The 14,225-nt window shown below is 45.3% G+C and overlaps 1 protein-coding gene across 1 annotated transcript in view; it reads right to left on the bottom strand.

Moving 5' to 3' along the window:
• The window catches only part of qtgal (queuosine-tRNA galactosyltransferase), a 385,611-nt gene that overhangs the window by 345,999 nt on the left and 25,387 nt on the right, over nucleotides 1-14,225 (bottom strand). The window contains exon 4 of the mRNA XM_043714488.2: nucleotides 10,474-10,538. Coding sequence (XP_043570423.1) covers nucleotides 10,474-10,538 — 65 coding nt within the window. The remainder of the gene's footprint in view (nucleotides 1-10,473; nucleotides 10,539-14,225) is intronic.

A 14,225-nucleotide genomic window follows, 5' to 3' on the forward strand; every position in this document is an offset into this window, starting at 1 on the left:
AAATAAAGAAAAAGTAAACAATATAGTTTTGACAAATTAGTGTTGACAACTGACGGTCATTAACTTCAATCCCCTCCTTTAGTTATTTGAATCTTTTTTTTCATTCTGACAGGACAGTACATGGATCTACTTAATCTTTCAAACCTAGAGTAGACCACAACTGTGGTCTCAATAATTTCAATGATTATGTTTTTACTTTTTAACTTCATTCTTCCTGAACAAGTCTTCCTTAACTGAACCGCTTTGGGCTTAAGCCTGGGAAGCTCAAAGTTCCTGAGCCAGATATTGGGTGAAGTGATTGTTTAGGATGTGTTACCTAGCAAGTTCTGTATTATTAGAGCTTTTGTCACAAATGCAGAGGCTTTCAATACTGCTGCAAAAGGTGACAGTAGCTCCCAGTCACATGATCGAGCTTGATGAACCAACCAATGAATGTTGCATTCTTAGGGTAAAAAGTCAGATTTTGAAAAGCCAAATGGCTTTCACAGGAAATTATTCTCCAAGCCCCAAGTTCCTGTTCCTGTTATTTTAAGCACCACTGGAATAAAGTGCGTAGGATTTTAAAATTGGTTGAAAGTGAGGACTGCAGATGTTGAGATCAAAGTTGAAGAGTGTGGTGCTGGAAAAGCACAGCTGGTCAGGTAGCATTTGAGGAGCAGGAGAATCTACACTTTGAGCATAAGCTCTTCATCAGGCCACCCCCTCATTCCCGATGCTCGAAAACTTTGATTCTCCTGCTTCTCAGATGCTGCCTGACCAGCTGTGCTTTTCCAGCACCACACTCTTTGATTCTATTGTTTCTCAACTTTTCTACTCTTTTTCACTGCTCCTAGTCGCTGGCAGCTAGCACTAATGGATTCTGTTTCTACCCATGTCAATATTTATGAGCTGCTACGATGAGGGTGAGGAAAGTATGGGGAATCGATAACCAATTAATCCTGGCTTGGCACTGGGTATTTTAGGTCAAATTCTAGAATCAAAGGAAGCCATTTGGCCTACTGTATCTGTGCCAGTTCTTTGAAAGAGAGCTATCCAATTCATCTGATTCCTTTTCACTGTCTCCATAGCCCTACAAACGTTTACTGTTCAAAGAATTTCTCCAATTCCCTACTCCTGGAATGGACCTAAATTCCAAAGAAGGTAAGTGAACTCCTCATGAACTCTCATCAAACTCAAATTGGGCACTAAAGCAAACAGTAGAAACAATTATTTTTGGGGCAAACAGATACACTTCCCTACAGTTTGTTCGGCCTTTCTGAAGGGCAACCTGGACACTTAGCCATTATCAACAATATCATCACAATACCTGGGGTGGCTTCCTTCTCTGCCATAACGTTTTGATGCTTCTAAGTGTAGTTTACAAATATTACTTCTGGTTAGAAACAAATCCAATCAATTCATAAGCAACTTCCAGATTAATAAAAGGAAAAGGTGGAATAACTAAACTGATTAACATCTACTTGAAGTGTTTACTTTTTCCTGGAAGGTTCAACATTCACCAACATTGCAACAAACGAGCCTGCATGTGAAAACCTCTTGTTTAAAAATTCGATTTCACAATGGTTAGACTCTAAGACTGAAGCAACGAAAGTAAATACAAAAAAATTCTTGCTCTGTAAAATTTTTAATGTAATACTGCACTGAGTAGTGCAGGGAAGAGGGGGACAAAATCCTTTCTGCTGAATTGAGAATCAGCAGGGCTCTTTAAACACATCCAGATGACTGTCCCAGCAGGAATTCCGTGCTCATTATCACCTTCCTGGCCTGTTGGTGTTGCTAGTAACCAGTTCCTGGGGTAGGCCCACATCACTAGTAAGCCCCACTTCATTTGAAAACTGGTTAGATTGTTCCATTGGAAATATTTCCACCACGTAATCTGTCTCACAAGCTCTAAATCTTTGCCAGTTATAGTGTATAGCAACTTGAAGACAACTGCAGATGTAAAGTTGCTATTACATTGATGTTATGGTAAGATGCTGTTTTAAAAAATTCTCAAGGTCAAGGACCAGGCTCGCAGGAAAGTAGTCTGACACAGAACAAACAGCCAAGAGGCGAGTCTGCTAGAATATAAGTGTTTTATTCCCCGCAGCGTCGCCACAACCAGGTCTCGTACTTACAACGGGTCTGGTTTATACTCATTCTACGTGTTACCGGAACTGGGAGCCGTCAGTTCTCGTAGAGCGGTTGCCAACAACCCACGCTCGGCGGTTAAACGCAACCCCGGAGCAGACTCTACCGAACTGGAGACTTTTCCAGCTGATATACTCTTTTCGAGATCTAAACATTCATGTGAACAGCAGAGCAAGGCTGAAAAACACATTCCATTCTGGTCACATACAGATAAGAAGATTCACACGGGAAGGTGTGTAATAAGATTCACACGGGACTAAGCGACACCTTCCATTTTCGGTTAGATTCACACATGTATTGGGACACAATTTTAACCCTTTCACCACATTCCACTGCTTGGCCCATCACACATGTATTGGGACATAATTTTACACCACATTCCACTGCTTGGCCCAATACATGTGTTACATTATGAGCACACATGTATTGGGACACACCACATTCCACTGCTTGGCCCAATACATGTGTTACATTATGCCCATATGTATTCTTTCAGAAAATAATATCCAGAAGATGTAATCACTGGTAATACATAATATCGACAGACCGTAACAGTGTGGGTTACATTCATGGTAACAAAGTATCCGTTACACATAGTTGCGTTACACCATGTTCGCTCTGGATGGGTTATCATCCACAATTTCTCAGATACATTCCATATTCTCCTCCACGCTTGTACATTGGGGGATGTTACCACACGCAAAAAGCGTTCTTTCTGTATTTGAGCATGCAACATTTGAATATGACAGGCAGTCCAATTTAACTGAGCCGTAATGTTCTCAAACAGTTCCTGAGTGGCACCCCAGACATCCAGTTCCCATTGCAGAGATCGTATCATTATTTCAGCTGTCTCTCCTTGAGTCATCATTATGGATGGCATCCACCTTCCAATAGTATGTAGTCCTTGTGAGGTGGCCTGTCCCGTGTTAGATAATTTAGTACGGGTTACCTCAGAGTCAATGGCATTCGAGATACCCATAACAGTTCCTGCGCCTCCCAGCAGGGTGTCGTACCACGCTCGTCGCCGCCTCTTGGTATGACACTCGGGTATGAGGGGCAACTGTACCCGCCAATGAACATCAGTGTGCAGTACCGCCCGGGCCATCTGTTGACAAGTTGACATAATAGGGGCCAACTGTGTTCGATGCGACCGCACGCCCCCCGTGGCACCCCTCTTCGGTGCTGGCCCGCCCCGCGTGGGGTTTAATAACGCCTCAGACGGGGCGTTCGTCGAGGGCAGTACCATTATTAACCACATGAATCGATGACGATTCCGAATATCGGTGGCATTGCGCAGCCACAGATCTTCCCCCCGAGCTGTGACGCTCCAATGAGTCCCCGTTGTCCCGCATGTCTGGGTGCGTCGGTCCCACAAACACGTCTTGACTTGGGCATTTACCACCAGGGTGCAATTAGCCGGTATGAACGATATGTCATATTTTTCCCCATCCCGGCGCATGTAGCACTGTGCACACGTGTACAATTGACAGTCGCTGGTGAGAGTCAGAACAACGCACTGCTGACCGGGTTCACATGTAAAATTGTCCTGCGTCCGTCGCTGGCTACTGGCCTCCCACCGCACCTCATGGCGGGCGACCGGTACCAGCGTCCAGGCCATGATACCGATGCCCTGGAGTGGCCATCCGATCGCGAACATCGCCAATAGGAGTCGCAATCCCCATGACCACCCCATGTTCAAGGCGGAGGGCCAGCCTGCGGGTGCATAGCAATTACAACATTATTTAGGTCTCACGTAAGTAGCACTGGTTCGCCGGGACGTTTGCCCAGGTCGGGTCCCCGGGGTACATAATGGTGACCAGACTGTCCTTCCCCTGTGCTATGATTTCGGCCGGCCTGGGGGGGCCGGTCGTCTGGCGCACCCATACCTTGGCCCCCTTAGTGTCAGTAGACCCAAATCCCCCCGTCCCACGCTCAGTAACCGTAACGGGAGCTCCCGTCTCTTCCACCGTTGTAAGGTTACATGGCTTAATGACCAATTGCGCTATTCTGTCCCCCTTCTGTATCACGTAAGGTTCAGCAGTGATGTTGACCAGGACCACCCCCAACTCCCCTTGGTAGTCCGCGTCAATTACGCCTGCCATCACATCAATCCCCTTTAGTGACAGTCCCGACCGCGGGAGGATATGCCCATAGGTTCCAGGGGGACAAATCAATCCTAATCCGGTCTTAATCACCGTAGGTTTCTGTTGGATCAAAGTCTGGGCAGTTAGTGCTCGTAGGTCCAGTCCAGCCGAAGCCGGCGTGGCCCTTACGGGAATATCAGCTTCCTCAGCGAATCTCCACATTTTAATAGGCTGAGTCTTTGGGGTATCACATACTCGTATCATCCTATTCAAGGGTGTTACCCCATTTCCTAATGGGCGGTTATTAATTTGTTTCACCACCCGAATTAGTTGCTTCTTCCAACCTGTTAAGTCATTGCAACCTCCTGCTTTTCGTAGTGAGGACTTCAGAAGCCCATTCATTCGTTCTATAAGTCCCGCAGCTTGTGGGTGATAGGGTACATGATAAACCCATTCCACGTGGTTATCGTGACACCACTGCTTTACCACCCTTCCTGTGAAATGGGAGCCATTGTCACTCTGGACCTGTATGGGCAATCCATAAAATTGTTCAATCAAATCTAAACATCGCAAGGTAGCCTGTTGATTGTTGTGACGACAGGGATGGGCTACCAAAACCCCAGACATAGTGTCCACAGCTGTACATATGTGGTTACATCCTTGTGAGGAGGGTAAGGGACCCACAAAGTCCATTTGCCAGCTCTGTCCCGGACCATCCCCCTGATGGATATGTCCCATCATGTGTTGGGGCACTCCCTGCCGCTGATGTTGACACTGCTCACACTGGTTTACTGCAGTCTTAACATCATCTACCATAAGATCTATTCCTCGGTCTCGAGCCCATTGCAAGGTTCCTTGCACTCCCCAGTGCCCAGCCTTAAGGTGTGCCCATCTAGCTAGGTCCACTGAGGTGCCCCTTTGCACAATCATGGTTCGGACGATACCATCCACATATCGGTTATGTAGAGCTTCCACATCATTTCGAGATGTATGGGCATCTACGTGGGTGATGTATATGACCAGGTATTGAGCTTTCTCCCATATATCTTCCCATAACTGTTTACCCCATACTTCCCTATTCTGGATCATCCACTGATTGGCCTGCCAAGTTGGCATCCATTGTGTCATGCCGTTAACCACTGACCACGAGTCAGAGAACAAACAAACTCCCATGACCCCTGCTTGCATGACTACCATATGCACTGCTTTTAATTCTGCCCACTGACTACTTTTTCCCTCCCCTAATTCTTCTAGGGTAGTGCCTTGTTTTGGGTTAAAGGCGGCAGCTTTCCATCTACGCTGTCCCGCTTTCCATTGGGCTGACCCATCTACGAACCAAGCCGTGGCTTGTTCATCCGGGGTCAGTTCATCATACCGTTTTCCCATCTTAACGGGTGATTCCTTGTATTCAATCACCTCAAACCGTTTTTCCCCTTCCTCAGGGGCCTCCGCCACTTGCTCATGTAGGACTGACACTCCTTTCTGTCCAGTCCGCACTCTCTCCGACACATACCATTTCCATTTAATGATGCTGCTCTCTTGGGCAGTTCCTATTCGGTGGGTAGTGGGGTCACTAAGTACCCACGGAAGAATAGGGATAGCTGTTCTCATGATCACTTCATGTCCAATGGTCAGGGCTTCGGTTTCCACCAAGCCCCAGTAGCATGCTAATAACTGTTTCTCAAAGGGGGTATACCGTTCCCCTGCCGGGGGTAATTTTCGGGACCAAAATCCCAATGGCTTACGGGTTCTTCCCTGTTTTTGCCATAAGCTCCAATTGGCATAATCCCCCTGTGCTGAGACTTGCAGTTCTACAGGTCCTGACTGTATCTTTCCCAAGGATACAGCTTGCTGTATCGCTTGCTTGGCCATTTCAAATGCAGTTTGATGGACCTCCGTCCATTCGAACGCTGCCTTTTTCCTCGTAACTCGATACAAAGGTTTTAAAATTTGTCCTAAATGGGGAATATGCTGTCTCCAGAATCCGAATAACCCAATAAATTGCTGCACGTCCTTCTGGGTGTGAGGGACGGCAAAGACCTGAATCTTATTTTTAGCTTTCGCAGTGATTTCCCTTTCCCCCTTGTTCCACACGATTCCTAAGAATTTTACTGTTTGTGAGGGACCCTGGATTTTGGCTGGGTTGATCTCCCACCCATATCCTCGCATATGTTGAACCAGTTGGTCCAGCAATTCCTGAACCTGCTTCTGACTTGTCCCCTGTATCATCATATCGTCAATATAGTGCGAGATCATCACTTCGTCAGGCACTTTAAAGGCAGCCAAGTGTTCTGCAACTATCCGGTGGCAGATAGTAGGGCTATGCAGATATCCTTGGGGCAATCGCGTGAACGTGAATTGTCTACCCTCCCAAGTGAATGCGAACTGTTCCTGCCTATCTTCGGGAATAGGAATTGTGAAGAAGGCATTAGCCAAATCAATTACTCCGTACCACACCCCTGGATGATGTTGGATTCGTCCTATAATAGTGACGGCATCCGGGACCGCTGCCGTCAAGGCCGGAGTGTGACGGTTTGGTTGCCGATAATCTACCGTCATCCGCCATGACCCATCGGCTTTATGTACGGGCCATAAGGGGTTATTCCACGCCGTGGTGCATGTCCTAAGCACTCCCGCTTCCAAATAATCCTTAATTGTGGCGGATATTTCTTTATGTCCGCCGGGAATCCTATACTGTCTAAGACTTATTACGCGATCGGCGATCGGGATGGGGAAGGGGTCCATTTTAACCTTTCCCACTCACACCGTCCTACAGCGCAAAGCCATTTTCGTGATTCCAAATTCAAACTTCCCTTGTTGGAGGTGAAGTGTTAAACCGGCCAGAATGTCCATTCCCAGGATCCATTCTCTAACTGGTGTAATGATAATTGAATAAGTTTTAATGGGCATTGTACCTATCTTTAGGGGCAATTGTACTGTTTTTCCTTCAATCAGATTACCTCCCAGCCCAACCAGCGTGACTGGGGTTCCTTTAAACTTATGGGGCGTCCCATAGATTAAGGTGGCCTCCGCCCCTGTGTCCACTAGAGCCATAACGGTTTGGACGGATTTGCGCCAATAGATAGTCAATGATACATGAGGTCGAATGTCGTCTGCTGACCATTGGCTCGTTCGTGGGCAAACCCTTGGGGCTTGGCCCGATTCCTATTGTTCCTCCCATTCATCTTCCCCAGACAGCACTGGGTAAAGACGTTTGCCTCGCCCTTCTTTGTTCTTGCCTTTCTTACTAGGTTTCCGGCCACGCCTATCCACTTTATAACACTCTCGGAGGGGAGGCCGTACCTCCTCCTCCTCCTCGTCCTCCGAGGATTCCCACCGCTGGGAAGTGGAAGTTCTACCCCTTCGAGGCTCATTAACAACCGGACCCCGTGTCTGACATTTTTGTGTTAGTAATTCCACTAGGTCTTCCATAGTGGGTCGGGACTCCGTCTCTACCCGGGACACCTTCAGTCCCTTTCGTCTGCATAAGTTTTTTAATTCCGGTGTAGGTAGGCCATCAATCTCCGATGCTGGGACCTGCGCCCGTATCAAAGCTTGCCACAAAGCACGCCGTGAGGGGCCTTGGTTACTTCCTTGATTAGGGTTTACTTTTCCCCCTGCCCGAGCCTCAGGGCGACGCCCCTCCGTGCCCCCCTGAGAAGCACGGGTTGTGGGTCCCCAATCCCTCAAACCACCCATCTCCCTCATCATACTACGGGCATCTCCTAGGGTTTCTCCCCGTCCACTCAACATTATGGTTAATAACAGTGGTTTATAATGGGGGGTGCAGTCTTCACTAGGTGGTCTCTAGTCTGTCTACTAACATTTGTGTTATCTACCTCGTCCAGCACTCCCAGCAACAGGGCATCCCGCACACACAAACGGGTTAGCCTCTGAACCCCTTCCTTAATTGTTGTCCAAGTTCCTTCCAAGGGGGGCCAATCGGACGGGAAGGGATACTGTTCGGCCACTGCCCTGGCATACATCCCAAATAAGGTCCCCATACTGCGATCTATTACCATATCCTTGGCTTGTTTGCGGTACCCCAGGTCTATGGCAGCATCCTTTGCTAATCCAGCAAACTTGGGAGCATCCTGATAGTCTACCTGCACTTGTTGCCCCCCTTCCTCGAGGAGCCGAATTAGCCATAGCTCTAACGGCTCCCCAGGATTACGTCGGGTTTTCTGGGTGATAAACAGCACCTCATCGGTAGTGAAATCTTCCGTTAATTCAGAGAATTCTGCAGGAGGCTGAGCCCGCGGTAATTCATGCATAATTGCCTCCCCTTGTGCATTCCGTATAGGGTTTCCTTCCTCATCTAACATTACCTCCCGTTGCACTGGGAGACGTCTCTGAACCTGCTTTCTCCTAACCACTGGTTTAGCTTGGAGTACGAGTAGGTCCTCTTCGTACTGATCATCTGAATCTCCCCAAATGTTCCCATCCCAATGATCGATATCCCACCGATCCCCGTTATTTAACTGGGCTACAAACGCCCGTACTTGTACTGGGTCCGGGGTTCGAGGGACCTTCCTTTTCTCTTTCCGTTTCTTAGCAGACAGATACATAATAGTTCGTCCTGCTAGTTCAGTTAATGCTGTCAATTCAGCTTTTAACTTCATAATTTCCTGCCTCAACATAGAGGCATCTCCCGAACTGAGTCCCTGCTCATGTTTCAGGAGGGCTAATTCTGCTTCAGCTTTTTGGCGCTTGTCTGACTGTTGTCTACAAGCCGCCGCACAGGCCCACATCCTCCGCTGTACCCCAGGCAAGGGGTTCTTCGGCAGGACTGGGATCCTCTCAAGGGTGGACAGCAGCGACCCTGGGGTTCCTACGCCCTCGGCCTCCCAGTTCTCCGGTCGCCCCCCACCATTTCTCAAACAAACTGCCACGCCATGCCACGGTCCATGCCATCCCGGGACGGTCGGGACCTCCACAGTTTGTTCCTCTGGTTTCTTAGCCTTTTTCCAAAACATTGTTCTGTATCAAAATCTTTCCTCAATTGCGATTGATCCTGCCGACTACGCCAAAATGTTTTAAAAAATTCTCAAGGTCAAGGACCAGGCTCGCAGGAAAGTAGTCTGACACAGAACAAACAGCCAAGAGGCGAGTCTGCTAGAATATAAGTGTTTTATTCCCCGCAGCGTCGCCACAACCAGGTCTCGTACTTACAACGGGTCTGGTTTATACTCACTCTACGTGTTACCGGAACTGGGAGCCGTCAGTTCTCGTAGAGCGGTTGCCAACAACCCACGCTCGGCGGTTAAACGCAACCCCGGAGCAGACTCTACCGAACTGGAGACTTTTCCAGCTGATATACTCTTTTCGAGATCTAAACATTCATGTGAACAGCAGAGCAAGGCTGAAAAACACATTCCATTCTGGTCACATACAGATAAGAAGATTCACACGGGAAGGTGTGTAATAAGATTCACACGGGACTAAGCGACACCTTCCATTTTCGGTTAGATTCACACATGTATTGGGACACAATTTTAACCCTTTCACCACAGATGCCTAAAGTGTTACATGAACCAATCTGGTGACCAATGAAAACAGCAAAATCAAATGGCAAGTAGCACTGTGTCAATCATTCACAAAATTCCTTTGCAGGTGACATTCCCTGGTTCCAGCTACACCAGAACCATCTTGTATTTTAAAGGTGTAGCCTGAGAAAAAAAAAATGGTATGTTCTTTTCTGTAATGGGCTCACAATCTACTTCTGAGCAAATGAATTAGATTAGATTTCCTACAGCGAGGAAACAGGCCCTTCGGCCCAACAAATCCACACTGACCATCCGAAGAGTAACCCACCCAGACCCATTTCCCTCTGACTAATGCACCTAACACTACGGGCAATTTAGCGTGGCCAATTCACCTGACCTGCACATCTTTGGACTGTGGGAGGAAACCGGAGCACTTGGAGGAAACCCACGCAGACACGGGGAGAATGTACAATTGCTTTTGAAATACAATCGTTGTTGCAATGTATGTCAACACCAGTCTAATATCCCCTCTGGAGAGCACAGAATTCAATTCTTGTGGACTGACAGAGATCACAACCAACTTTGAGTCTGATTGTCAGTTAATACTGCACAATTATTCCCAGGAGACAACTTTAGATGCAAATATGTCTAATCAAATAAACATCAATGATATCCTGTCCACTTTACCATAGCATTAATTGGACAGTGTAACCAGTACTTCAGAACGACTAATAATAAAAGCATATTTTCTGCAAAATTAATTGCATACTTACCGCATCGAGGAAACAAAGGAACCTCCCAAAACTCTGTACAATGGCCTGATTCTTGGCAAAACCCACTGAAATACAGAAACAAGTTTTTCCTTTTTAAGAACAAATCTCAAAGACTTCAACACACAATTTGTGATCCTCATGGACCAGAGTGAAACAAAATCCATCATAACTTCAAATATTATTTCAGGATAACTCTTAATTTGCAGTGGTTCAATATTACCTTAGGCTGACAATGCATTACCACCTTAAAACACAATCTGTTTTGTGTATTATCTCGATATAATATATGAAATATGATGTCTGTTAACATCATATGACCTACACCAAGCGCCCCACATGCACTGCACATGCTTTAGCAACATGAACAGAAATTAACAGTAGCATTTCTGATCCTGTACAAATGCCAGCTATAAATATTCACGGTTTCATAGAATTTTGTAATGTAGCACCAAGAGTTATTTGATACGATCTCAGACAATAGGTGGAATAAGCACATGCAGTTCTACAATGAGAACAGAAATAGATTTGTTCGATTATGCCCTTTTCATATTTTTGATGCCCCCTTCATTCTTTTCCTCCCCAGAATATAGTTGGAGTTTGGTCCATCTCAACACAATAATATAGCTCAACCAAATGGCCAGTGTGATCCCAGACAGTGCATAATAGCAGGCTTGTTCACGTGCAGACATTATTGCCAACATTACCCAATGCTGTCCATGTGTGCGCATTTTCCAAAAAAGGAATCACAATGGGATTCATCAGCAACACTCCTGGTTAATTTGTTTTTCCCCTGCCTCCAATCATGATATTAAATCTGCTACACTTACCAACAGTACAGACCAAGTCAGGAAACTGGGTATAGATTTAGCAATAAACCTGGGGTGGCACAGTGGTTAGCACTGCTGCCTCACAGCGCCAGAGACCCGGGTTCAATTCCCGACTCAGGCGACTGACTGTGTGGAGTTTACACATTCTCCCCGTGTCTGCATGGGTTTCCTCCGGGTGCTCCGGTTTCCTCCCACAGTCCAAAGATGTGCAGGTCAGGTGAATTGGCTATGCTAAATTGCCCGTAGTGTTAGGTAAAGGGGTAAATGTACGGGAATGGGTGGGTTACGCTTCGGCGGGTCGGTACGGACTTGTTGGGCCGAAGGGCCTGTTTCCACACAGTAAGTAATCTAATCTAATCTTCCTGGTCTAAAAGAGTCTTTACTAATTCAGCACTGAACACAAAGTGAAGTCTCAATGGTTGATAAAGGAATCTGAGCCAGATCTTTAAGGAACAGAACATATTGAACTATTAGGAACTGTTTTATTGCTGAAAGACATTTATCCAACAAATGAACGAGAATTACTTTACTAGATAAAAAGAATTCAAAACATCTCAGATTCCAAATTCCTTCCCTTCTTTTCCTGTTATTTAAGTGGAACAAGAATACTTCACATAAATTTTCATAAAATCTTGTGCTTTCAATATCAGAGTTTGAGATCAAATGAAATTCAGTTCCCATGCAAACTATTTTACTAAGTAAAGAGGTTCCCACAATGCAGTAGGTGTTGGTGTAACCAGAGGATTGGATCCAACTATGCTGGGCAGACAATCAATGCTTGTACCAACAGGGCAACTTCCCCTCAGTCTATTCAAAATGTCCATTCCCCATGATTGCCAGTCCAAATTTTCTACAATGATGCCAGTATTAATCACTGTATTCACTTCCTAGTCAAAGCAGGGGGGTACCAAATTAAACAAACACCATCAGGGATTCCACATTAATGCATTCAACACCAAATCAAAGACGCAAACTGGACAAACAGATGTACTTTATAAACTATATTAAAAGGGCTTTCTTTTTAGGCTTCTCTTTAATTCCATATTGTAGTGTTTGATATCAAAAACCTTGGAAAGAAAATGTGTGTAAACTCTGGCAGCAAAACCATTCATAACTTGTGCATTGCACTTTAACTTGGAAGGCAGTCAATCCTGGTGTCACATGATCCAAAATCACTTCAGTACAAATCATATGATTCAACTGCAGGAGCCAACAAAGTATCACCATCACCATGGCACTGGAGTTCTCTATCCATTCTTTTGGCAGGAGGGGCTTTTCTCTTCTATATGAGTTTTCTGGGAGATGCTCGTCAAGAAGTGGATTTTCTTATGTGTGCTTTGTAAATTCAGCTTGCAGCACATTTTAAGTTTCACATAGAGGTCAGTACAGACACTGAATTGAAAACAGCAGTAGTAGCTATTTATTTTTAATAAGGGGAATCAGCACTGACATTCTTATAGGTAAAGGTAAAATGTCTGTACCCTACTGGGCCATAGGACTGCTCTCCTGTTAGAGAGACTAGTGCTGGTTGAACCTGAGGGTCATCATGCCTCCAGTGAGGGGTGAAGTTAAGGAGAGTCCTGTGTGGTAACCTACACTGTTGACATCGTACTCCATCGCAAACCAACCATCCAACCAACTGAACTACACGCTTATACATCCAGCTCTACAGCCTAACAGTGTGTCTTGTGAATCACTGCCCGATATTGGGCATTTTTGATGCATGGACAATTATCACGTCTTTCACCTACATGGCTTAATCATTGATCGAGGAATTCATTGTTAGTTACTGATTAATAGCTGGATGGAAACTCATCTTTATTACAGTTATTAGTAGTCAACTCTACTTCACGCACAATGTCTCAAGTAATAGGTCTCCATTAACCTAATTGACTGATGCTTTAAGGCCATGGGATACTTGATTTCCCTAATTTTGTATCATCTGCAAACTCTGATTGGGTGTTGTCAAATGATTAACAAACATGTAGATAGTCAAAATCCATATGGGATTCCTCGTTCACTGTCACCCAACATGCCAGCTGGGATTACTCCATTTCTTCTCTTGCGAAAACAGTTTTCCATCAAATTTGTCACTTTAGTCCGACTTTAGAGAACTTTCATCTTGGTTGCAGCGGCACCCACTAAAACAGAGGAAACCCTGCAAAATGCTTTCTGACAGCTCTGATTTGCAGTCCCAAAAAATATTCCCAACACAGCGATACATTTACAATGTCATTGCAAAAAAGTAATATGTTAACTGACGATCCAGAAGAATAAGAATGTGAAGTTCTCATACTGCATACTGTAATGCAGTTTCTGCAAGTTTGTATCAAGCTTCTGCTATGTGACATAGGAAAGGATTTATTTGATGTGTAGTCGTAGCCTTTCCACTTGCTTCATATTGTTGTTCACCTTTTGGTGGGAGGGCTGATTCATTATTTTATAATCAGAGATTCACTGTTATTTATTCCTTTTATCGATCTTGTTGTGCTGACAATTCAGCAGATCATGTCACAATATCCCACTGTCTTAAAATGCAGTGTTTAACTGTTTGCGGGATGTGTTCACCGAGTACTTATAAAGTTCAAAAGATTCACCGGTAAACAAACGAAAAATAAATGCAAAGTGCAGCATCGCATTTCTCTCATAAGCCTAGGAACAGGTTTTATTGCTTGATAACTGCTGGGGTATCAAGTGTGAATTGTGAAATGATAAGCACCAACTGTGAACAGTATTCTCACTAACATGACATTTTCACACCTAGCAGTTTCTGAGGAAACTTTACTCAATTCCAGTCATACACTAGAATTGACACCAGATATGTAAAGGTCAGTTTTTTTAAAAATCCCACAGGTCCCTCTCCTGCTTTAATGTTTTCATCACTGAAGTTTTTTTCCCCCAATGCTTAAGAAACAGTTTCATATT

Source organism: Chiloscyllium plagiosum, unplaced genomic scaffold (genome assembly GCF_037043375.1).
Source record: "Chiloscyllium plagiosum isolate Xiang-an unplaced genomic scaffold, Cpla_swu_hap1 HiC_scaffold_25, whole genome shotgun sequence".
Classification (NCBI taxonomy): domain Eukaryota; kingdom Metazoa; phylum Chordata; class Chondrichthyes; order Orectolobiformes; family Hemiscylliidae; genus Chiloscyllium; species Chiloscyllium plagiosum.